The sequence below is a fragment of the Tenrec ecaudatus genome, chromosome 6, assembly GCF_050624435.1.
Source record: "Tenrec ecaudatus isolate mTenEca1 chromosome 6, mTenEca1.hap1, whole genome shotgun sequence".
In the NCBI taxonomy this organism is placed as follows: domain Eukaryota; kingdom Metazoa; phylum Chordata; class Mammalia; order Afrosoricida; family Tenrecidae; genus Tenrec; species Tenrec ecaudatus.
Genome location: NC_134535.1, coordinates 65,777,335 through 65,803,400, shown reverse-complemented (window position 1 = coordinate 65,803,400; position 26,066 = coordinate 65,777,335). Strand labels below are relative to the sequence as shown.

Below are 26,066 nucleotides of genomic sequence, written 5' to 3'. Positions count from 1 at the left end.
TGTGATTTTATAGAAATACTTTCTTCTTTACTTATGGAAGGAGGGAGTAAAAGAAGCAAGAAGCATGATGTTACCTTCTAGCTAGAATGGTGGGAGTGACTGCTTGGACTAGGAAGTAAAGACTGGAAGTTATCTGAAGGATGCTGAAGGAATGTGTGCATGTCATGAGCAGGAAGTGACATGAACGGGCGAGAGGAGCCTGGGCACGAGGATGAAAATAGACGGAATGTGAAAGCAGCACCAAGCATGAGCTCACAGTGAAATGTAATGAGTGAACTGATGAGCAGTTGCAGGCAGGAGAGACTGGCTCTTGTTAACCATGTGTGTCTCTGGACCGGTCACGTGTCTTCCCTGGCCCGTGGCTTCTCCAGGAGGGATTTGGACTAGGAGGCCATTCCTCCCATTATAATAACAGTTGTACTCATTGTGCAACAAAAACAATCCCATCATCAAATTTGAGAAACTGTATATTTCCAGTTCGTAGATTCTTAGATTTACTGCTTTTACACTTTTATCGTGTTGGTAATCAGAATGCATCCTAAAATCACTGTATTAGGGAAGCATTGTTCCATGGCTTAGTTGGAAACAATTTGCCCCTTTTCTAGTAGAGCATAAAATAAGTCAGAATATTGTAGATTAGTTATATAGCGCCCACCAGCTTAAGAAAGTCTCCGAGTCACTTGCATTGAGAGACCCACAGAACTTAGGTAGTTTTTTCCCATCTGGTTTGTCTGTGGAGCCTTCCGCTCCGTACCTTTCAAGAGGAACATCTGTTAGCTTGGCTTCCATAGAATCCACTGTGGGGAGTGCTGGACTAGGTTCCTTCAGAGGCCTTAACTCCATGGAGAGTTAATGGAATATTAGTCATCATAAAGGATTCATCTTTTCATCCTTTCACTGATTTCTTAACATTATTGTTGCAGTTTTAAAAATATTTAAGAACTATGGGGAAATGCATAATGTAGAAAATATCTTTTAGAAAGAAGATTCAAAAAGCAATAATTAGAGCATTTAATAAGTATCTAAAGACAATGAATTTAGTGCCTACTCTCATCCATGCATCAGGAGCCCTGGTGACACAGTGGGTTATGCATTGAGTTGCCAACTACGCCAGTGGTTCGAGCCCACCAGTCACTCCATGGACGTAAGATGAGGCCATTTGCTCCCATAAAGTTTGTTAGTCTCAGCAGCCCAAAGAGACAGCTCTACTCTGCCCTGTAGGGGTCACTAGGAGTCAGATTCAACTTGATGGCAGTGTTTTTTTGTTTTGCCTTTGGTTGCTTGTTTTTCTTTTGGCTCGCCCATGTATATTGCTAGGTGTAGGGCATGCAAAGATGTATGCTGCCCTTTAAGAAGATAGCAGCTCATTCATTTAAGGAGATAACAACTCAACTCCTTTAAGGAGATAGCAAGTCATTCATTTGTAGTCTTACACCTTTTTCCCCTAAGTTAGCTAGGTAATAAAAATGTAGAAGTAATGCTAGTCTTTAAATTTTCCTCCATAATTTCTCAGAAGTCTACGGACTGTGTAGCCTCCGCTTTAGCTGTCCATTAGGTAGCAATCATAGACTTGTTTTTCTGTCCGTTGTCCTTAAATAGGTTTAGTCATGAATTTTGACTTGGGTGATAGAGCGGTTGTAGAGATATGCAAAGCGATTTCCAGGTGATAGAAATTTTGTTTCTCACGAGGGATATTTAATGTTCTACTGAAATAAAATTCCATCTTCTGATCTAAGTAATGGCTTCGCCCCTTCCTCTTTGTGGTGACTTCCACTCGGTCTCCCCTGCAGACCGAGCTCCCTGGAGGAAGAGGAAGGATGAGAAAGAGAGCACTCCTTTTTCCTAAGTCTTTTTGATTGCATGTGAAATGTAGAATGGAAATGAGCCGGCCTGTTTTTAATTTTTTCCCCTTTCTGTAGGGGCTATGACGTTCCAGTAAAGCCCTATACAGGAAAAAAAATTAAAAACAGGGGACTCAACTTAATCAGACATTTCACTTGCAATCAGATCGACTTGAAGTCCACTATTGCCAATTCGTAGTGCCTTGAACAATTCTGTCTGTACTTATGTCCTTTGCAAAGCAAGAAAGTGTTTTTTGGACCAAGATGTGTTTTAAATCTTTCCCAGTGCTGGGCCGTACAGTCCACGCTAACATGCAAGCATTCCTGTCGGTGCTTGCATAGCATTTGAAGAGTTGGTGAAGCATGCCTGTAGAGTCTTTCTTGGTGCCTGTGAGGCATGCCCCCAAATGATTACTACACTTGAATTCAACAATTACCACCCGGTAACAACCCAGTAAGAATTACAAATTTTAAACACGGTGTCTATAGCTTTCAGAAAAATTATCAATGAATGCATCATTAGAACAAATGTCCTGATAAACCTCTCCATTGCCTTTTCTCAAAGAAATTGTGCAATCCCAGACACTAGCTCCTATTAAGGCTAGAACTTAATTTATTTAATAAATTTTATATGAAGGTAGTACACTTACTTCCATTGACTTATAGTGAGAAAATGCCTGCACAATTTTTTTTTTTTTTTATCATTTCCTTACTTCTCAGGCCCCCAACTTTTCCTCTTTCAAATCTGATCATCTGTCTTACTTTGGTTGTTTTTTGCTTTGCTAGGCTAACTGATACTGCTTATATGTAAGACTGCTTACAATCCTTTTGTCAGGATATATATTTGATCGCAGTACATCCATCAGCTTGTTTACATGGAGTTCTCTTCCCTTTTGCTTCTTCCCTGTTCCCCTGTCCCTATAGATCAGCGGTTTTCAACCTGTGGGTTGTGACTCCTTTGGGGGTTGAACGACCCTTTTACTGGGGTTGCCTGATTCATAAGAGTAGCAAAATTAGAGTTTTGAAGCAGCAGCGAAAATAATTTTATGGCTGGGGGTCACCACAACATGAGGAACTGTATGAAAGGGTCACAGCATTAGGAAGGTTGGGAACCACTGCTCTAGATGATGCTTCTACAAATGGTTTGAGTTTTCCATGTCCTAATTGTAACTGGACCTGATCCATCTAGGTAGGCAGAATTTTACAATGTCAGTGTTCCTATTGTTAACTCTCTTACTCAATGTTTTTTATATACTTTTTTTTAAACAATTTATTGGGGCTGATACAATTCTTTTCACAGTTCATACATATACATACATCAATTGTATAAAGCACATCTGTACAGTCTTTGCCCTATACTTTTATTTTGAGACTGTACATTCATTTTGTTAACATTTTTCTTATTTCTTCTTCTAGAATATTCAGTCTGCAAGGTCAGAAATTTGACTCACTTTTAACTGTGGATATACTGTGTATATTTAATATTTGTACAAAGTATGAATCAATATTAGGCTTGATAGTTTATATTGTCAGGCAACTTCCAATTTGGGAGAAGAAAGCAGAAGCCACTATAGGCATTTGAAAATAATTGTAAATACTATATTAGTCCATGTAAATTGTACCTCACAGAGTACATGTTCCAGTAATAAGGGCACACAAAGTATGTGGATATCTCAGTTTATCCATTCACATCTTCACTGTGGGAACCCTAAGACCAACTTTTATCATTTCACAACAGACCACTGAAATATATGTTGTTAGGTCCCAAGTCAGTTCTACCCTACGTACAACAGAACAAAACACTGCCCAGGCCTGTGCCGCCCTCACAATTACGTTTAAGCCCATGGTTGCAACTGCGGTGTCAACCCATCTTGTTTGGGATCTTCCTCTTTTTTGCTCCTCTTCTGCTGTACCAAGCATAATGTCCTTTCTGGGGACTATTCTCTCCTGATAAGCTATCAAAAGTACACGAGACAACTCTCACTGTCCTTGCTAAGGAGCATTCTGGTTGTACGGCTTCCAAGACAGAGTGTATAGACTTTTGGAAGTCCAGAATACCTTCAGCATTCTTCTCTAGCACCATAATACAAATACCTGGGTTCGTTCTTTTTTGGACTTCCTTTAATTTGGTGTCTAAATTTCATATGCATTTGAGACAACTGAAAATACCATGGCTTGGGTCAGACACTGCTTAGTCCTTGTATTAGTCTGGGTAGACTAAGGAAACGAATCCATGGACACACATATGTGTATAAGAAAGAGATTTATATACAAGAGCAACTGAACATTGAGAAAACATCCCAGCCGAGTCCAGATTAAGTCCATAAGTCTGATATTAGCCCATATTTCCCATATAAATCTATAAAGTCCTCTTCAGGCTCACGAAACACATACAATGATGCCGAATGCAGAAGATCACAAGCCAGTGGGTAGAAAGTCTTGGGATCCAGTGTCATTGGAAACATCTCAGTGCTGGCAGGGGGTCTCTCTGTGGCTTCTCCAGCTTCCGAGGTCTGGTTGTGTCCATGTGGTTTGTCTTCTGCAGTGTCTCCCAGGAAGTAGTACACAGAGAGAGGTGTCTTCCGCCTCCAACGGGGAAGTCCCAAATTTCCCAGAATTCTGAGGAGAAGACCATGCCAACACAGAAGTCTCATTGGCTATCCCCAGATTGACAGCCCAGACTCCACCCCTACACTCTTACTCCTTAAATTGATGCCAGATAAGGTGACTACCACAGCCCTCAAACTAACATCCTGGTTTTTCAACTCTTGAAAGAGGTCTTGGGCAGCAGATTTACCCAGTGCTATACTTTGTTCTCTTCACTGCTGCTTCCTTGAGCATGGATTGTGGATCCGAGCAAGATGAAATCTCCATCAACTTCACTCTTTCCTCCATTTATCATGATGTCACCTATGTGTCCAGTTGTGAGGATTTTGGTCTCCTTGATATTAAGTTGGAATCCCCGTTGAAGGCCGCAATCCTTGATTCCCCATCAGCAAGTACTGCAAGTGCGCCTCACTTTCAGCAAGCAAGGTTTTGTCATCTGCATATTGAAGGTTGTTAGTAAACCTTCCTCCAGTCCTGATACTGTATTCTTCTTCATATAATCCAGTTTCTCTGATTATTTGCTCAAAATCCAGACTGAACAGTATGAGAGGATACAAACCTGATGCCCGCCTTTCTTGATTGTAACCATGCAGTCAGTACTCCCGAGTTCTACGCACACACTGGCTCTTGATCCGCATACAAGGTCTGCACAGGCAGTGAAGTGCCCTGGAATTCGGCATTCTTTCTTTCCAAGGCCACCCATAGTGTGTGGAGGTCCACACCGTCCAATGCCGTGGCCCAATCAATAAAACACACAGAAGCATCTTGCTGGTATTCTCTGATTTCAGTCAATACCCATCTGGTATCAGCAATGATAGAACTTTGTTCCGCCTCCTCTTCTGAATCCTTCCTGAATCTCTGGCAGCTCCCTGTCAATGTATTGCTGCAACCATTGTTGCATGATCTTCAGCAAGATTTTACTTGCATGTGATATCAATGATAATGTTCTATAATTTGCATATTCTGTTGGGGCACTTTTCTTTGGAATGGGTTCAAAGTCGGTTGTTAAGGTAGCTGTGTTCCAAATTTCTTGGCATAGACTAGTGAGTGCTCCTAAAGCTTCATCACCTTGTTGAAACATTTCAGTTGGAATTCCGTGAACTCCTGGAGCCTTGTTTTTGGCTAATAACTTTACTGATGATTGGACTACTTTCAGTACCAGTGGTTCTTGATCATATGCTACTTCTTGAAATGATTGAAACAAACATATGGTCTTGCTTACTTCAAGAAGTTTTAGAATGGTATTATTGTGTTGGCATGCTTATAATGTTCATTGAGGTTAATTAGCACTCTGTGCATTGACCAAAAATAGCACAAGGGCATGAACTATGATTATGATGACAAAGATAAATTTTTTTATCACAAAGAAAATAGTATTATTTACCAAAAATAATAATTACATAAACTAATTTTTCCCAACTCTCTAGATTTGGACTTCTATTTTCCTTGTGTTATATTTAGGCCTTGGAGGCCATATAGTAAACTAAAATTAATGTACAAATTAGGAATGTTTAAAAAAGGAAAAATAATGCAAGGTATACATTTATATGGGGCTAAGTAAAAATACTACTACAAAGTAATAGGAACCTTTATAAAGCAAATTTATGAAAATGTGAAGTTACTCCTTTTTTTAATGTAACCTTCATCTAGGTCAATACATTTCTAAAGGGTATATAAACTTCTAAACCTGTTCGGAAGAATTCTGTGTGGAAAGGAGTCTGAAAGGGCAGGATCAGGGCTGTAGAGTAGATGGGGTAAGAATTTAAAAAGACAAGTGCATCTTTGGAATCGCCAAAAAAAAAAAAAATCTTCATGCAACTTTCCTGGCCTTTTTCTCCCCAATACAGTTTTCATCGTTCACAGTTCTTAGTTTGGACTGCTCCCTTGTCTTGATGACAACTTCTGTATCCTTAAAGATTATACGGCAGGATGACCCCTTTGGCGTCTCAAGAAATAGTTACCATAACCTCTGAGCCAACCTCTCTGCCTTGGATTCATTGTTGCGATCTTCCAAACCTCCCTTAAACCATGTGATCAGTCTGCACATTGCTGTGCTGTGGGCCTCGTTCTGGAACAGTGTTGCAAAGCTTCCATCATTTGGGAATAGATCCACTTGGGTTTTATTAACTTCATGCTAGCCCTGCCTCAGATTTCCCCCATGGCACAAAAGGGATCCTTTTTCTTATTTTCAGTCAGGCTAATGAGACAATGTCTTATGTATTACTGAGAAAAATTGTCTGCAATCATCTATTAATTACAGAGACATCTTTAAACAGGTTTTGTTGGGAATAAACCTGTGCATGTATGAAGTGGGACCCTCGTAGTGATACTTTCTGATCATTACCTCTTCCTCTGTGTAGTCATAGCTGATCTCTGCCAGACCTCAAAGACTGTCCTAAAGGAGGGAGCTACGAAGCGTTTCAGAAGGCGAACTCCTTGTTTAACCAAGGGAGATTGCTCTCTAGGCGCATGAAAACTTATCACCCAAAGACATCAACAAGTGTCTTCTCCTTACACATAGCCCCATGTTGGGAAGGGTGACCCACAGTCTACAAAGGGAGACGTTAAGTAGACAAAACAGATTAGCTAAGCCTGCCCTCTGATTTTGTGCTCAAAGTGGAGTCAGGAAAATAGTCTCTGGATTATTTTGAATGTAGCACTTTGCTAGAAGGACATTCAGGATGATTGTTCTTGGAAGTTAAAGCGCAAGTGCCAGGCAGTGTCTGTATTAAGATAGGTAGTTGTAAATGGTCTTGTTGATAAAGTATTTCTTTTTTGCGCATTTACATTGTTGCTTGTCTCTGTTCAATTCCCGGTCTAATACTGCCATTCTAATTCTTGCTTTCTGGGTCTGATGCTGGACTATGAACTTCCTACCCTGGCTGTTCCTGTGCTCACTTCCCCTTTGTTTGGAAAGCTCCTCCTCCAGAGACGAGCACCAACTCATTCACTCTCCAAATGCCAGCTCCTCAGGGCGGCTTACCTTGACCACTTTGTTTAAGATGAAATGCTCACTCCCGGTCCTCGCTCTGCTACACTTTTACTGCGTCCTGCTTCTTGCTTGCACACCTATTACTTTCTGAGAGGCTTTATAATTTGTTCCAAGGGTGACAGATGGGGCAGTCTGCTTCCACAGACACTTCTAAACCAAACTTCCTGTCATCAAGTCCAGGCCAGCTCATAGCGACCCGATAGGACAAAACGGCCCCGACGCGTTTCCAGACTGCAACTCTTCCAAGGAGTAGAAAGCCCCGTCTCTGCCTCAGAGCAACTGGTGGTTTCCAATGGCTTACAGTCTCGAAAACACTACGGGCTGGTTCTGTATTGTTCCACAGGACTGGCACGAGCGGGAATCGACTCCAGGCAGTGCTTACGTACCTAGAATAGTGCTAGCATATAGTAGGTGCTTAGTCAGTAATTACTGAATGAAAGTGCTACCTGACACACTGCATTTTTGACGACTTAATTAAACAGTCAGAAAATATATGGGTTAGTGGTCATCAAAGTAAGTCCGATAGCCCTACTTTCATGGAAACCAGATAACTGAAGCAAAAGTGTCCCGATACATCAGTGCTATTCTTCGGAAATATTTTTCCCTATGTAATGTTTCCTTGGAATGAAATTCAAAAGAATGGGGTATCTCTAAGCATAGAGCTTTTCTTTGCTTGTGTTTTGATTTCTCCTGAAGCCTTTGTTAGATTACTAGATAACCCCTCCTCAAAAAGCTTTATGATATACATTCTGTCGAGTTTTCTAAAGATGGACTAGGCTATGCTTTTACAAATGCCTGCTGATCTGGAAAAGTCTAATGCTATCCCTAGCTTAAAAAATTAGTTTGTTCAGTTTTCAAATATGGGGGAATAACAACCACCTGAAAATGGAAATTTATAGTGAAAAAAGTATGTTTATTTAACTGTAGCAGCAAGCTATTTCAAGGTGAACTTTACTGCTTTAACCTAGTGGTAAATTTGAAGCAAAACAAGACGTTCTTATCATTTATTATCTTGGGAAGATATTTAATAGTTTCATTTTTTTCTGACCTTAGAACCAAAATTAAAGTTATGAGATCTTTGGGTTTTGTTTTATTTTGATTTTTCACACTGAAATATGAGATTTATAACTTAAAAGGGCTCTAAGATTTAGGTAACAGAGCTGATTTACTTCTTAACAGGAAGTTAAAAAGCCTTTCAACATTTTATAGGCTCTGTGAGCATCCCATTTGAACCTTGTCCCTGACCCTGTGCCATTGGCCGATGCAAGGCAGTGTGCTATTTGGGATGAACCATGGTCATTATTAATCTTCTTTCTTATTACCAGAAAATGAATGATAGTTTCAAGCTGAAAGTTATAATGAAACTTAAAAAGAAAGGAGACAGCATCAGCACAGTTTTTCCTCCCTTAGAGTTAAACAGCTTTGGCTTGATGTTAATACAGCTATTTGCTGCGCGTCTTTAGGTAATTAGATTGTAGCCGAACCGAGCCTCAGTTGCTGAATCTGTAAAGGGAGTATAATATATATGTCCTAGGGTTTTGGAGATGATTAAGTAAGATTCTGTGACAGTAACTTTGTGTGCCTGGTATATAAAGTGCGTATAAAGTATAGTTTTCTGTTCTTCCTTCAATTCTTATTTTCATCATTCAAAACAAAACAAACAAAAAACTTGTGAGGCAAAGACTCCTCTGAAGATGTTGTTAGCAAAAAATGAATGGCTAAGAAAGTCTTGTAACATAATGAGATTCTGGACTGGCTGCTCTGTAAGATACAGCTTACCTTCAGACTTCATTATAATCAGGATGGTAGCGTGTGCATTTATTCTGACCGTGTGATCTGTATAACAATAACATGGTAGCTTTTTTTTTTTTTTTTTTTTTACAAACTTAGCCAGAGAAGTTGGCTAGGAAGCGGGCAGAGCTAGAAAGTGAACTCCTTGCTGTAAGGTTATTTCTGTTTTAACTGCTTTAAAGCAACACTAGCCTTGGGGCAACAACATGGAACAAATCTCAGGGTAACAGGGGAATTTGGCCATATTTTAGTGAAACATACCCTTGGACTACGTTTAAAATGGATACGACCTATCTGAACTGGACCCTGTAGGGAATGGTGGGAGGATTAAATAGCAAAGCGATGGTATACCTCCCTTAAGTATACTGTGTGTGTTATGTGTGCTGATATACACCCACATGCCCATTCAAAGTACAATGTTAAACATTCATCTGAAGGAAAAACCTTTCCTTAACATCCTCCTAAGTTAATTTAGAGGTCATTGAGCAGATGGCATATAATACTAATATTAAATTACCCTGTATAATAAGACAATTACAGTACCTAAATGAAGATAGTAAAAGGAAACTATCCAATGAATTACTCTAGAATATAAAAATCATATCTTCAGAATTAACAATGACACCTTCAGAAAAGTGATAGAAGAAGGGAAACCTGGGATAAAAGTGAAGCTTTTCTGTGCACGTGAGCGTGTGTGTATTTGTGTGTGTGTGGTGTGTATATATGTGTGTGTATAAATTTTGGGCTACGATGCTGATGCAAGAAGAGCTCATGTAACAAAACTTTCAGTTATCCAGGAAGTAAATTATTTTTAAATTATGTGGCAAGGAATTTGTTAAAATCTCACTAATTTCTCGCTAAGTTGCTTAATATAAAATCACAATAATTGTTTCTGATATACATATAATTCCTTTTGCTATTAGGTATACTTTAAAAGCCAAATTGTTTTGAGAGCATAGTATGGCCAAAAAGTGAAAATGTATGAAGTTTGACAACTTTAAATAAGCACTAGAATTTCTTAAAGAACAACCCTCACTTACAGTTAGGAAACAATATTTATATTTAAGGTTGAAAAGCCAGGATGTAGGAAAATTTTGCTAATTTGGAAGGTGACCTTTAAGTGCACCCAAACCAAATAATTTGTAGGCTATGACATAGGGCGCATTCCTACAAAATCTGTGTGAATGCTGCTTTAGTGGATCTCGAAAGACAGACAAAGCGCTGGGACGCGGTCTTGTGCCCCTTCCCAAACAGACGGAGGCGGACAAAGGCGCCCAGCAGCACTCTTTCAGAGCCGGCCATTAACGTGCGCTCTCTGCAGCAGTTAATGAGATGGTTCATAGTAGAAAGCAATCTGTTTTTAAGAATGTTTAGATCAAAAGTAATTTCTAATCTATGAAATAAAGTCTCTTCAATAGCCTTCATTCACCAGTAAAGCTTTTATGTTTGTATTATTTACTTCAATCAGATGTGTTCAATTTTACCTTTCTTCCTTGCACAAATACTTGACATGGTTCACCAATACTGACCAACGGTTGTATTCTTTTTTTTTCCTCCTCTCCCATAAAGAGAGATTTTGACAGGGAGAATGAAAGAGAGAGAAACATCTTTGGGTAAATGATTTGCAAGCATCTGTGCTTTAAGCTACTTTTTATGAACACTCCTTAGTAAATGACTCAAGGTAAAAAAGCAGAAAAGCATCCAATGGTAGGAAATTGCAATCCAATACCATGTAATTTAAACCTGCAGTTGCTTCTCTGGTGCTAAATGACATACAGATGGGTAGCTCAGTTCTCTCGACTCTGGGAACACAATTGGTCTTTTTGTATGAATGAATGTACATTAACAAAAATATCTTGGACAGAATCATTTAATTGTACAGAGTTTAATTATCTATGCCATTGGAAAGAATAATTTTAATTTAAGATTCTGTCACGTTAAATTTGCAAGTAATGAATTTGTTTGACAAAAATTAACGAAGATAAAGCCATCTGACAAATCAAACAAACACAGAAAGATAACTTCCATGAAGTCTAGAGTGAATTGAGTGAACATTCACTTCTTGTCGTCACCTTTCGTAGGAACAGTCGGTTTGACATCAGCTGGCTTCCTGTGACAAGGACCATTTCCATCTACCCTTCTGGCAACATTAGAAATAGATGTGAAGTCGTAGTCTTTGGGCACAGCCTAGTGTAATAGGGGATCCAGTAAGTTGAGAGGCTGTTCTTGTGGCTCTTCCCAGCCGAGGGGCCTGGTGGAGGTCAGCAGAGGCCCATCGCTGTGTGACAGCCTGCAGGCCTGCTCAAGATGGCTGCCTGTGTCGTCCCAGCTCCTCCGGGCTCTTCCCCTGCCACCTCCATGTTTTCTCCGAGAGAGTCCACCTCTCCGTCCTGGAGGCCCTGGTCCTGGGAGTTGATATCTTGCTTTCATTTCTCAATCAGAGAAACTGGTTACCCCTCCCCTTGCCCCCCAGTTTCATTTCACCTATCAAACCCACGGGGACATCAAATGTGTAAAGAAAGAGAAAGCATTCTACTTGTAAATCAGACTTCTTTATATTTCAAAAGAAGTTGCGTTCAAGATTCAGGAACCTCAGCACGCTTTCTTTTAGTTGCTACTTCAAAACATGGCCAGACATCGTTTCATTTAAGACCATCTGCAAGCCCCTCTCCCAGTGTGATGGACGGCCAAGAAAAGCCATTTCTCTGCAGTGAGTAATGGGCGCGCTGCCCCAGAGTTATATTTTTTCTCAATCATTTGCGCAAGGAAAGTAAAATGCTATACATAAACAGGTGTTGTCTGAACATTTTACTGCAGTCTGCAGAGGCTGACACAAAAACTGCCATTGTTATTGGAACCCCATTGGAATGACTTCACCATTCACGTAGCCTTAATCTGCGGAGTCTCCCTAAGTGCAAGGGAACGGCACCGGTCGAGGGAAAATGGAATGAAAAATAACGGCAGTTTTCCACGAACTTTTTGAAACCTCCTTATACATTTAGGGGAGAAAAAAATCTCTGGAAGCATGTCCACTTATTTTTGCTCTGCTTGTCCCCGATCTCCTATTTTTCTCATTCTTTTTTTTTTTCTGGGAACTTATGCATGGTTGGATATGTCTTCTTGTATAGTCTACATGACTCAAGGTAAAAAAAAAGCATCCAATGGTAGGAAATTGCAATCCAATACCATGTAATTTAAACCTGCAGTTGCTTCTCTGGTGCTAAATGACATACAGATGGGTAGCTCAGTTCTCTCCGCTCTGCGTCGTGGTTTACATGCAAGATAGAGTCTTTCAGGAGACGTTTGTTGTTCAGAACTCCGGACAACCTAGTGAAGCGTCTGACAGAATCACAGAGAACAGCAAGTCCTAGTGATGGGAAAATACATTTTTTAGGGTGCAAAGAAAAACCAAAATTGGATGGTAAGGAAAGCACCCAGAAAGGAAATTCAATGATGACGCTTTCAAGCTGTCTACCAACTTGCAAAATAATGCAATGGAAAGTTCCGGTTTATCATCCTATGCTCACCTTCTTATGTGTGTGTATAAATCACGTTTGTAGATAGAGTTATGCTTATTGGATTCATGTGGGGGGAAAGCATTTCAGGGCGCTGGGGGCGAAGGAGGTACTCCCAGGTTGTGACTGTTCACCTAGTTCGACACATTGTCAGTGCTCCAGTAGAATCACCTGGGTCAGAAGAAGCATTCTTTGTACACAGGGAGAAACAGTGAGCTGTAGCTCAGGTAAGCTTTCTTGTGCATCAGGGACTGGTGTGGTCCCTGGAAAGTGGATGCAGAAGCCGTGCTGTGGCAGCAAGCCAAAGCAATTATTCAGGATTCAAACTCAAAAGCCTCGCTCTCCCATCTATCCTCTCTCTTTTCAGGGTCATGTAGGGATAAAACGAGCTGTAAGGTGGTCTTTTCCCAGCAGGAACTGAGGAAGCGGCTAACACCCCTGCAGTACCATGTCACTCAGGAGAAAGGGACCGAAAGGTAAAGTGAGCTCTAAGAAAGAGCCATTCAACCAGAGCTCGCCCTCTCCGTCCCCTCGCCCTCGCCCTCGCCCTCGGTGAGCCCTCGGTGAGCCCCTTTCCATGCCCATCAAAGACCTCTGCATTCATTTGCTGACGTCTGCAAATTAATACCCCTGAAAAATTGCATTGTGTAGGTTAAGACTGTTTTATTTATCCTCCCCATTTAATCAACAGTCTATCTTATGTAAAGTCACAGGGCTTTTGCAAAAGGCCTGTTTTTAGTTTACTACAAGCTGTGGAAGTAATAGCGACTTAGGTACATTTTTTGGGAAGACATCACAGTAAGCAAAACCATGAGGGACATGGCACTGAGCCAGGATGCTGAAATTGTTGAAGGTGGCCATTGTAAGGATAGACATTTTGGCTGCAAAAAGAAGGTAGCATAATTTAGTTCCTTTCTGCCCCACTCCAATTTCTTTCTGAAGCACATGTGGAGAAAGTATTTATTGGCTCATTTGTGGTTGGAATGTCAAATATTTTCAATAACTGCCCTCACATGGCTTTAGTCCTTGGAAGTTCGCCCTAAGTCCTGAAAAAAGAGTTTGTTCATTTCCAAGACTGGTTTAGTGAATAAAGTCTCTCTCAGCTCAAAGGTAACGTGCCAAGGGCCAACCATTTTGTTGTCTAATTTATACCGCGGGGTTTGGCGCCAGGCCGTAACTTACCTCTGATCCAGATTTATTAATGATGTAACTTCTTGTTTTCATTCATGAACTGAAAGTGCTCTTTACCACACATGGGGTCCTGGCTAATAGGCAACACTCTCTTCCTGTCATAATATATATTGTTTACTGAATTTGCCAAATGTTGAATCCCTGACAAAGCCTGTTCTTGCCACACAATGAGCGAGCGGTGGCCTCCAGTCTCAGCTCAGGAGGACCTCGGCTTGTCTCGTCGTGTCCAGGACCAGCTCAATGATTTAATGCACACAAACAACCCGAGATTAGGTCATTCTTAAAAATTCTGTTTATAAAAAAAATTGGCCCTCATAAAGAGGGTGAAAGGATAATAAAAACAAGCTGCAGAGTACATAGACTTTTTGTTGGGCTCACACAGCTGATTTGTATTAGCTGAATGACCTCCTAGCCCTTCAGATTGTTAACTTAGAAAAATATTCCCTTCAAGCTGCAATATTCCTTTTCAAACCGAAAAATAAGACTTCTTCCACTTCATGTGCTGGACTGCTCTGCACTTTCTGATGGACGCACTTGGATACTCTAGAGTAGCAGAAATCTTACATGATAATATTTTTTAAGCAAATCTAAACTAGAGACATTAAAAAAATAGTAATCTCTTTCCCCCTAAGCATTACATAACTAGATGGCTTGATTTTTTTAAACCACTCGTTTTCAGTAGTTATATGCATATTTTATTATATAGATTGGAAATATATTAGTTATATTCCTATTTCCATATGTTTGGTCTGTTCTCATTATAGGGCATAAAGCCCTTGACACATTTATTAGAGAATTGTCATTTAAGCAAATTATGTTCTATAAGAAATAACATGTTTAATTTTTTAATGCCCTGTTTATTGTCTGACAGTGCCTTCGAAGGAGAATACACACACCACAAAGATCCTGGAGTCTATAAGTGCATTGTTTGTGGAACGCCATTGTTCAAGTAAGTGGGTGAGAAACCTGTGGGCATGGGCATATTGCAGGATGACAGCAGACTGTCCCCCCCCCCCACCCCCGTCTGGAGTGATTCTGGACTTTCTTGGTTAATGACTAGTTAGACAGTGAGGCAAGATCTTTCACTATGTGGATCTTAAAAGTGCCCATCATGAATTTGTTCATCTCAATAATTGTAGCACTTAGCAGATCGATAAAAGAGATTTTGATGAGCATAAAAATTGGTGGCATAGTGTATTTATTTATTTTTCTGGAAGCAATGGCCTTAAACTCATTTATAGGACCCGTCTGAAGGTCTTCACATAGATCCTTCTGATTGAATAATATTCACCAGATGGATTATTTTTACTTCTGCCATGAAGGGCAATATCTCTAGCAAAGAAAGTATCATGTAAATTATAGCAGGCACTTCTCTATATGCAAGATTAATGAATATGAAGTTTAACGTTCTTGAATTCACCAAAAATATTTATTTTAAAGATCCTAATAGTTTACTACAAAATAGACAGCACAGAGACTTTTTGACCAAAATAATGAGTTCCAAAAATGTATTCTGGAAAGGATGGATTTTTTATTCAAGACAGGAAATTTTTTACCGAATTTATCCGAGAAGCCTATACTTTCATGGGGATCTTGATTTTGGGGTGGGCTGGGGGTGGGGGAAAACATTAATGGAGAGTAAATGGTATTTATATAAAACAATTACAAAGTTTCTTAGGAAACTTGTAAAACACATTTAATATCTCTCTATAAATGTTTCCCTTTGAAAACACTAGCATTTATAGATTTTCCAGAAATAACAGGAAACAGTAGTTTCCTTGAAAAGAGATTTTTAATTTAAAGATCGTTTCTTCAATTGCAAAAACCTCAGTGCACGTTAGTGTTCATTGAGAATCTGTTCCAAATTCCTGTGTATTTATTCTTCATGTTAAAACCGACCCTTCAAATCTGTCACCCATTTCTTCTCAGAAAACACACATCCGTACACTTCAACACCTTCAGCTGGTGTCAGAGTAGTTGACACAACACTAAAGGGAGTTGCTGAGCCATGTTAAACTTGTTACTAACTCAACCGGTCAAATTGGCTACATCCCCCTTGCTTTTTGTTTAAAATTCTCCATCTCTTTTCCTATCATGGAATTCAGTCAAGTAGTGGCTATAAGGAGAACTTACTATCCTAAATAAGAAACAGAACCCCTGTAAATGAAGGATTTAACCCTTGTGAGATTTTGAGTCCCACATCCTAAAAGCGAGACCCTTATCCAAGCACAAGTACCGGCGGGAGTAAGATTCCACATGTGGTGTGGTAGTATTACTTTTCTGTTTTATTTCGTATTCTTGCAAGAAATCTTTTGTTTTCGGAATTTTTAAGGAATATGATTTATATATATATATGTATGTATATTCTGTCTTGTTCCTTGAAAAACGATTTGCTTGTCTTTTTACTTTTTCTTTATCTATTTTTGGAAAATCAAAGTTCTCACTCCACCTTTCTTCACACGGGACCTGCACCCTGGGGTTCCGGCAAAGGCGTGCTTGGGACCCTAGCCATGGACACTTTTGAGAGAGTCCGATTTCTGATCCCTAACAGCTCTCACTACATTCTCCTGCATTTGAGATGTCTGGGAAAGAGTCTGTGGGCTGCTGCCGCTGCTTCGTTCCCAACTGCTCTTCCATAATTGCTCTTTCCCGACCTTTCACCTATCACAAATCTTGATATGATTTATGGCCTTGGGTAAAATCTTCAGCACATCAAAGAAAGCAATGGCGTGGGGAGACATTGCAGCCGAAGGAGAGACTCACCAAAGTATGGCAAAGTAGCAGTGCCAATAGTAAGAAGGACAGTGATCATAATAATAGATAATATTTTGCGTTGGAAAGCTTCTTGGCAGGGATCTTGTCCACTTCCTTCCTTCTCCACCTGCTGTCTGTCTTGTCTGTCCTACCTCTCTCGGTGAGGAGGATGCCATGGAAACACGTGCCAACATGTGCCTTTAAATGAACAAGTCTTCATTCAGACATTGGATACGTCTGAACTGGTTGATGTACGTGACCCTAAACACTGGCTTTGTAAATTAGGTTCTATCGTGGATCTCTTTGTTCATTAAATGATATAAGTAGAAGCTGTTGACAAAATATACTTTTAAGTGTATATACAATATGCAAACACAATGTTATTAATCTTTTGCAATGATTTAAATTCTTTTAAAAAATATGAGCGGACTTCAAAAATTTGTGGAAAGATCATGACATTTTTCCCATGAATTTTTTGAAGCCCCCTCACACAGAAACCGTGCAATCATTTGAGCAGTAAAAAATGACTGAACAGAAAGAGACTTTGGTAGTAAGGCATTGACTAGGAAGACGTAAAGAGAAATTCCAAAGGATATAAAAATAAAATATAAAAACAACAGCAAAACCCAACTCCCTGCCATTGAGCTAATCTGACTCTCGGCTGCCTCTATACAAAGATTGGAGTTCTGCTCCCATAAAGAGTTACAGTTTTGGAAACCCATAGAGGCGGTTCGGTAGGGTCACTATGAGCATAAAAGCTACAAGAAACAATCAGTCCTCTCTCTCTCTGGCCAACCTTGTTGGAGAGTGGCAAGCTGGAGCTCACTGAACAGCAGAGAAGCCTCTATTGCATCGGAATAGTAGAACTTGCTGAAAATTGAACCGCTGAAACTCTGGAGATATACCTCCTAGAATTTGCTGGCAATCGACTCTCTGAGCCAAAAACCAAAACAAACAAACTCATTGCCACCAAGTCTATAGTGGCTCATAGTGGCCCTACAGGACGGTACAACTTGCCCTGTGGGTTTCTGAGACTATAACTCTTCACAAGAGTAGAAAGCCCTAGCTCTCTCCCTCAGAGTGGCTGGTGGTTTTGAACTGCTGACCTTGAAGATTGCAGCTTAGTGAGTAGCCATTACACCACCTGGACTCCTTTGCCTTCTGAAGTGCTGGGGAAAACTGTTCCCAAGTAGATGTCTCATTGGCGGCCACCAGGAGCTGCTAATCTCTGAATTACAGGAGCTTGGCCCTGGAGAAGCTACTGCTCTAGGAGCCTGGCACTGTAGAGAAATGTCTTGCACCGCAGGAGCTGGGCCTTAAAGAAACTGCTGCAGGAGCAGCACACTGGAGATACAGGGTACTCTATAGGGACTGGGGACTGGAGATGCTGGATTTTTTGCAGCCCCCTAGCACCCAGGAAGCTACCCATACTGCAGGAGTCTGGACAAAGGAAGCCCCTTGCACTGCCAGGAGCCTGTTGAGCAAGCAGATCAGGCAGGGAAGGTTGTTTTGGAGGTGATAGCTGGCACAGTCTACAGATTTTTCTCAAGATTTTGAAAATTTGGGTAAAGTTTGAAAATCACTCATTTATCTCGTGAATTAACGGTATTTTCAGAGGCTCTCTTGAGATGGTTGATGGCATGTGTGGAGCTTGAGATGTGGGGACAATGAGAGAGAGAATGGCGTTTCATTCAGAAATAGGAACGAGAGAAGGAAATGAGGCAGAATGTAATCGAGAAATAATAGGAGAAATAAGAGCAAGAGAGAAGCAGATAAAAAGGGAAAATAAATTAGAAGCACTAACTTCAAAAATACTCAGCTGCTGGCAGTGTGCAAAGGTCCTTTCCTTAACGGCCCTCTCTGCTCTCTTACTCATACTCTGTGTGTGTGCGCACAATCCTCTTCATTTACTTATCTGACATATATCCAGCATATACCTCTTTACAAAAAAGCCTATTGGTTATGCCTATTTCATTTTCGAATGTGTGCTCTACCCTAAATACATGGCCTCTCTGTACAATAGGCTGCTTTCTGAAGCTTACTAACCGTCAGAACCTTATCCACAGGCTTCTAATAGCCCAAACATGCCCTGTAGTTGATTCCCCGATTATTGTTTTCTTCCTGTTCACAAATTTTATCAACCTAGTGTATTTCTGGTGTAGTACTACTGATGTAAAGTTGGTAAATTGATTATCGGACAAACATGTTTTCTCCTCACGTTATTAGAACTTCTACAATGGCATAACATTGAATACTGCATATCAGAGAAGGCACCGCTAAATAATTTAATTTAGAAAATATTTTTGACTAATTTTAATTTTGTTTTTGCAGAAGCAAATTGATGAAATAATTTTTTTCCTCTCAAGGGGCTTAAAACTTTTGTTGGAGTGATAAGAAAAGCCACAGCAGACAATTAAAAAATATGACAAAACAGCATCAGTATATGTTTCAGTGTGCATGTTTTAAATGCATTCTTGAGTAATAGGAAGATAATGTAGCTGCATTCAAGTAAGGAGTGGCTTCCTGGGGGAGATGGACCATAGACAGAAGAAAGTTGTTTTATTATTTTTTTTTTTTTCGGGAGAGGATGCTGTATGAGAAGAGGAACTAGAGCCAGGATCAAAAGTGGATTTTCAGGGGGATAAATAGGTAGGAGTCTTTTCCAACAAGGCCGTCCTTGGGTACTAGAAAGAAAGACATTTAGATTTCTACGTGAAATGCTTTCAGCTTCGGATTTGTTTTCCTTCCAGGAAGTCCGGTGTCACTTCTTCCTCCGTGGCCCCCTGTGCCCTGCTCAGAGCACCTTGTGTGTATTGCCATCAGCGCACGCCCTACTTTGCTCTGTGACGATTGGTTTGTGTGTCTGTCTGCCCACTAGCGAGTGCACTCCACATTTGTAAGGTCATACTTGTGGTTTTAGCCTCTGTTGTTGTTAGGTGCTGGCAGGTTGGTTCCAAAGTCAAATGGCTCTGTGTACAGTAGTACGAAACATCGCCCAGTCCTGCGCCCTCCTCTCAGTGGTTACCTTTGAGCCCATGGTTGCAGCCCTGGCTTCAGTCCATCTCGTCAAGGGTCTTCCTCATTTTCCCTGCCTTTCTACTTTCCCGAGCATAATGTCCTCTTTCAGGCACTGGTCTCTCCTGACCACATGTCCAAAGCACACGAGGCAGAGTGTCACCATCCTTGCTTAGGAACTTCCTGACTGTACTTCCGCCAAGAGAGATTCGTTTGTTCTTCTCACCGTGCATTATACTTTCAGTATTCTTTGACAGCACCATAATTCAGATGAATCCATTTTCTTTTGTCTTCCTTATTCAGTGTCCATCTTTCACGTGCAATGTGAGGCACGTGCACCATAGTCCTCAACGTGCGTCCTTGTCCTTCAATCCTTTAAAGAGGTCTTGCACAGCAGATTTGCCTAATGCGATATGTTTGATTTCTTCACCGCTGCTTCCATAAGCATTGATTGGGGATCCAAGAAGCATGACATTCTTGACAACTTCAATCTTTTCTCTGCTTGTTTATTGATGTTATTTATCGGTCCAGTTGTGAATGTATTGTTTTTCTTTACCTTGATTTACAATTTAGACTACAGGTTGCCGTCCTTGATCTTTATCAGCAAATGCTTCAAGTGTCCATTTTACAGATGAGGGAACTAAGACCAGATAAATAACTTTTGCCTATCACTCAGCCAGTATGAACCTATAAGATCCAGAATAGTAATAATTAAACCTATTTTTGATTAATTACTAAAGAAAGAAGAATGCTAAGGAAGTATAATGAAATTAAGAGTCTGATCTAAAATTGATGGCACGGAGGGCGTAGGAGGCCTGGTGGGGCTTGATCAAGGGCAAGGTAGCCGAGAGGAATTACTGTAAGTTGAATGATATCCGAACATGATAGTGGGACAAGAGGAAAGTAAAAGGAAACAGAGGAAAGAACTAGGAGGCAAAAGACATTACAGAGGTCTAAATACAGGGATGTACATATGTAAATATATTTATATACAATGATAGGGAAATAGATTTATGTACATATATTTATGTGTTAAGTATTAAGGCAGACGTTGCTTTACTCAAGTATTCCCTCAACGCAAGAACACTTTGTTCTAATAACCCGGCATTCTGTGATGCTCACCTTTCCAACACGATTGCTGAAGATAAAATGGATGCATTAGCAAATGTGGTGAAGAAAGCTGATGGTGCCCGGCTATCAAAAGATACAGCATCTGGGGTCTTAGAGGCTGGAAGATAAACAAGTGGCCATCTAGCAGGGAAGCAACAAAGTCCACATGGATGAAGCACACTAGCCTGTGTGATCATGAGGTGTCGATGGGATCAGGTATCAGGCATCAAAGACCCAGAACAAAAAAATCATATCAATGTGAATGAGGGGGGATGTGGACTGGAGACCCAAAGCCCATCTGTGGACAATTGGACATCCCCTTACAGAAGGTTCACAAGGAAGAGATGAGCCGGTCAGGGTGCAGTGTAGCACCGATGAAACACACAACTTTCCTCTAGTTCTTTAATGCTTCCTCTGCCCTACTATCATGATCCCAATTCTACCTTACAAATCTGGTTAGACGAGAGCATGTACACAGGTACAGATAAGAGCTGGAAACACAGGGAATCCAGGACAGATAAACCCCTCAGAACCAATGAGAGTAGAGATACCAGGAGGGTAAGGGGAAGGTGGGGGGAGAAAGTGAGAACTGATCACAATGATCTACATATAATCTCCTCCTGGAAAACAGAAAAGTGGGTTACGAGAGACAGTGATTATTTAAGACATGAAACAAAAAATTTATAAATTATCAAGGGTTCATGTGGGAGGGGGTAAAATGATACTTAGGACTCAAGTAGAAAATGTTTTGAGAATGATGATGGCAAAAAATGTACAAACGTGCTTGACACAATGGATGTATGCATGGATTGTGATAAGAGCTATAAGAGCCCCCAATAAAATGAAATTTTTAAATTTAATTATTTAATACTATTAAAATAATTTATTTGAAAAGTTCTTGACAACTTCAATCTTTTTATTATTCAATAATAATTAAATATTAAATATTTAATACCACAATATTACTAAAACTATTTTTAATTTATTAAAATAAGTAGAATCACATACATTTTCTCTAAATGACTTTAAAATATGTAAATCTATTTTAATATTTTGCTCTAGCACCAATAGAACAAATTAAACACATGCATATCTCCATACCTTGAAAATCTGTGTTTAGCACAGTATTTACGTTGAAGGTTGATGGGTTCCAAGATGGGCTGGGAAGGAAAAGTACCTAGATCTGTTATGGCAGGACATCAAGAAGGACTCCAGTTTCAGGTTAGTTGTTCTCCTGACGGAAGTCCTATGGACTCTGGACAGGAAGATGGAGCCAGTGTTCAGGAAGCAATGAGACTTCAGCATCTGGGACGTGGGGTAGCAGCTGGATTCATGGGTGGGTTTCTAGTTATAGAAACCAGAAGATTACTGTATATTCATTTACTTGTTCCCTATCACATTTTACCAAGTAGTTGCATTCCAAATGGTCACAACTGTGTTCAAATTCTCTTCTGACGCCACTAAGGCCAACTAAAATTAGGCATACTCTAAATTTCTTCCCTTTGGCTTTGACATCTCTTAGTTATCTTCATCTTTATCAAACAATCACAACAGGCACTGGCTAAAATCAACGATTAGAACTCCTGAAACATCAGCTTATGTGTGTGACCTCAGTCTGATCAGCTGTGAAACGGAGAATAAAACCAAAGAATTGTAAGAATTCAATGTGGAAAACCTAGTATGTGGGAAAATTTCAACAAATGTCCAATATAAATGGCCTGACCAAGTTTTGGGAACATCCCACACTGTCATAAAAGCCCAGGGAACTCCTCACGAAGTGAGGCAGTTCAGGCTTACTATAGAGACTGTGTCTGTTAGCAGTGGATCCCAGCGTGATGAGTCACTGCATTTAAAGAAATTCATCTGCAAAGCGATTCACATGTGCTACATTTCACATGAGTCTCCTGTGTCATCTTATTCTAGGCTACCAGAAAATGTAAGCTATATTTCAGCCTTTTAAGAACATATGCCCATTCAGTAAAGAATTTCCCGCCCAGTGCAACAGTTTTACTAAACTATGCTATAGCATGTATGCCTGAGCCCCTTTACCATCGAAGGAAACGTTGAGCACCGACTCCCTGTGCCGCGTGACACAACTTTGCATGTGCATGGAGGTGAGGGTAGTTGGGAGGCAGGAGGATAGTGTTTTTCACTCTTTCTCTCCACTCAGATCCCATTTCATGAACCCTTTTCAATGTTGCCCATATCATATGTACTTACCAGCCATTTCAGTCAGTATGTGATTTTCTCAGGTGAGGTAACATGAGCTTAATTTTCAAGTCTTCTTTGTGTGGAACTCTAGCTAGAAATTGCCTATAATGCCAGCAAATGCTTCTTAACCTTGAACAAAGTGCATTTCACCTCATTCTAAACCCTTCAGCAAAGTAAGCCTTCAAGTACAATGAAATTGCTCAAAAATGAACAAGGGGATTGGCTTAAACTTCTTATATCTGAAGAAATCATGTATTATTTTGAGGAGAACATAAAATAGATTTCTCTCACCCGGTGTCGCTTTCTGCCTTATCCTCACTCTCAATGATTCTAGACAAAGTGTTTGTAACTGAGAATTACTTTTCCGTTTCCATCTTCTCTGAAGCTCAAGGTAAGAGAGAATTGAGAGAAAGGAACTCTCTGGAGCCGCTGGCGGAAAGAGGGAGTAAAATGCACTGATAATGTCTGATTTATCAAACCACCAGGAGAAAAAAATAAAAAGCTACATATATCTTGAAATCAGTAAACTAGGAGGATAAATCAAAAAGTAGTGCTATGAAAAGTTTATAGCAAAATGTGAAGTTACTGTTTCTTAGCATATCTTCCATGTAGCTCTGAAGGTGGTGCTTCCAGCTCTCGATCCCTTCACTAAAGCAGCCTTCGCTCTTAGGTGTACACCACCCTCAGGTGATTCAAATTGGGTTCCACTTCAATGTACATTGAGATTGGGAACCAAAAAGGAAATCTGAAGGGGCAAAACCAGGACTGTAGAGTGTGGATGGGGTGAGGTTCCCAATAAATCCTCACAGGACAGCCCTTACTACCCTTTCAAAAAGTGAGCAGTACAGTGTCATGAAAGGAAATGAGCTGGGAGGTGGGGGGTGGAAGGGGGGTGGGAAAGCCACAACTTTATTGATATTTTTTTCTACCAAGCAGTTTTCAATGTTCTTAAACCTTCTTTTAAATAACCCCGTTTGTCCCTCCAGAAGGACAAGATGAGGCTTTCTTCTGCTCCTGTAAAGAGTGACAGTCGAGGAACCCAGAAGGGCAGTCCTGCTCAGGTCTGTCAGTTGCTAGGAGTCCAAATTGACCTGATGGCAGTGAGTTTTTATTATGTTTTTGGATTTGGTCATTCCAGAAAACCTATGTGGATTATGAAATCCCCCAAATAGTCTCCATAACCTTTTGAGATGACATCTCTGCCTTGAACTTAACTCCACCAGAAGTCTGCTCAAAGGCCACTGGGTTAACTGGATGTTTTGGGGAAGGACCCTACTGAGCTGAAGACGTAGAGAGTGAGCTTGTCTGCAGTCCTCCTGTGATCACAGAGACATGTTTAGACACCTTTTGTTAGCAATGAACCCATGTATGGACTGGGCACTAGAGGTAATGCTTTTTGTTTCTTTGTTACTTCACAGAGCAAAACATAACCCAAAATGTAATCATATGCAAAGATAATTACAACTCTATTTTTTAAAGTTAAAAGTGAATTTTTTTCCTAAAATAAACTTTATCCATCTTATTTAATCATTCAACATATGTTCAGTACTTATTATATCCAGGAACAGTGAGAGCAATTTAGTAGTACTGGGACCACAACTGAAATATAAAACCACTGCCCTGAAACATGTCCATGTGTGTGTACACACGCACAACTCTGTGTGTAGACTTCAGTCAAGTGTGTGTGTGACACACATAAATGAACACAAAAGGCCAAGTGTTATAAGAAAGGCACGGGTGACTTGGAGTTCAACCACAGAGAAACACTACCTTCTGAGACAGAGCCTGTTGTGGCTGCGAGGGGCCATCGAGCCGGTCAGACTCATGTGACCTTAGGCACAGCAGAAGGAAATGTCCACCCTCACAACCGCACCTGTGCTTGAACCCATTGCTGCCACCACAGTGTCCATCCAGCTCCGTGAGGGCCTTCCTCTTTTTCACTGCATATATATATATATATATATATATATATATATATATATATATATATATATACACACACACACACATACACATATATATACATATAAACATTTTATTGGGGGCTCATACAACTCTTATCACAATCCATACATCCATCCATAGTGTCATGTACATTTGTTGTCCTCATCATTCTCAAAACATTTGCTTTCTACTTGAGCCCTTGGTATCAGCTCCTCAATTTTTCTCCTCCCTCCCTGCTACCCCCACCCCCATGAACCCTTGATGATTTATAAATTATTATTATTTTGTCATGTCTTACACTGTCCGGTGTCGCCCTTCACCCACCAAGTTAAACGTTACTTTAAAAAGAAACAGCACCTACACTTAAGATGACTAGATAACTGCAAGTGTGTGTGTGTTTGTGTGTGTGTGTGCATGTGTGTGTGTTTGTGGTGGAGTAAAGTAAGAGGAGAGCAGGCCTGCCTTGTATTGCTTAAATCACAACCTCAGTTCCCTTGGTCTATTTTGCAAATGTACATAGAAATAGAATATTATATTTTCTTAGTGAATTATAATTATAATGGATAGTTAGGACAAAATGAAAAACCTAGCAGGCAAAGACTTAGCTTTCAGGAATCAGAAAAGTAATATTTATTATTGCAATGTACATAATTTGAAATTATTTAAAGGCATTTTATAAAAAGTAATGTGCCATTATTACCAAGTACTCCTGAGGTCATCCATAAAGTGCTTTTCTTCTGAATTAACAACTTTTTTGGGGAAAGTGGTCGCTGACGTAATGAGTATTGCATACATTTTGATTCTGATATATTTAATTCTTCAGTGGGTTTTCCATGAGGGATGGGACTTCAAAATACTGGTGGGAAAATCCATGATCTTTTCATTACATTTTTTCACAAACTTTTTGAAGCCCCCCTCCCCCCTAATTGGAGAGGGGCAGCCTTTTATCTAACATTATCGAAGAAAAGTGTAGAAGCCATTGCAAGGATCAAATGGAAGCGTGTGAAATTCCAGCACTGACTGACTGCATAGCCATTAGCAAGTTTCTTAAGCATTCTCATTTTTCATTCCTTTTTTAAAAATAAACAGTTTTAT

At 40.1% G+C, this 26,066-nt stretch overlaps 1 protein-coding gene across 3 annotated transcripts in view; it reads left to right on the top strand.

The window, feature by feature from the left end:
* MSRB3 (methionine sulfoxide reductase B3) overlaps positions 1-26,066 on the top strand; it is a 175,755-nt gene that overhangs the window by 56,718 nt on the left and 92,971 nt on the right. For all 3 annotated transcript variants that reach the window (XM_075551334.1, XM_075551332.1, XM_075551333.1), the window contains 2 exons: positions 13,114-13,222; positions 14,809-14,886. In XM_075551334.1, the coding sequence (XP_075407449.1) occupies positions 13,114-13,222; positions 14,809-14,886 (187 nt within the window). The remainder of the gene's footprint in view (positions 1-13,113; positions 13,223-14,808; positions 14,887-26,066) is intronic.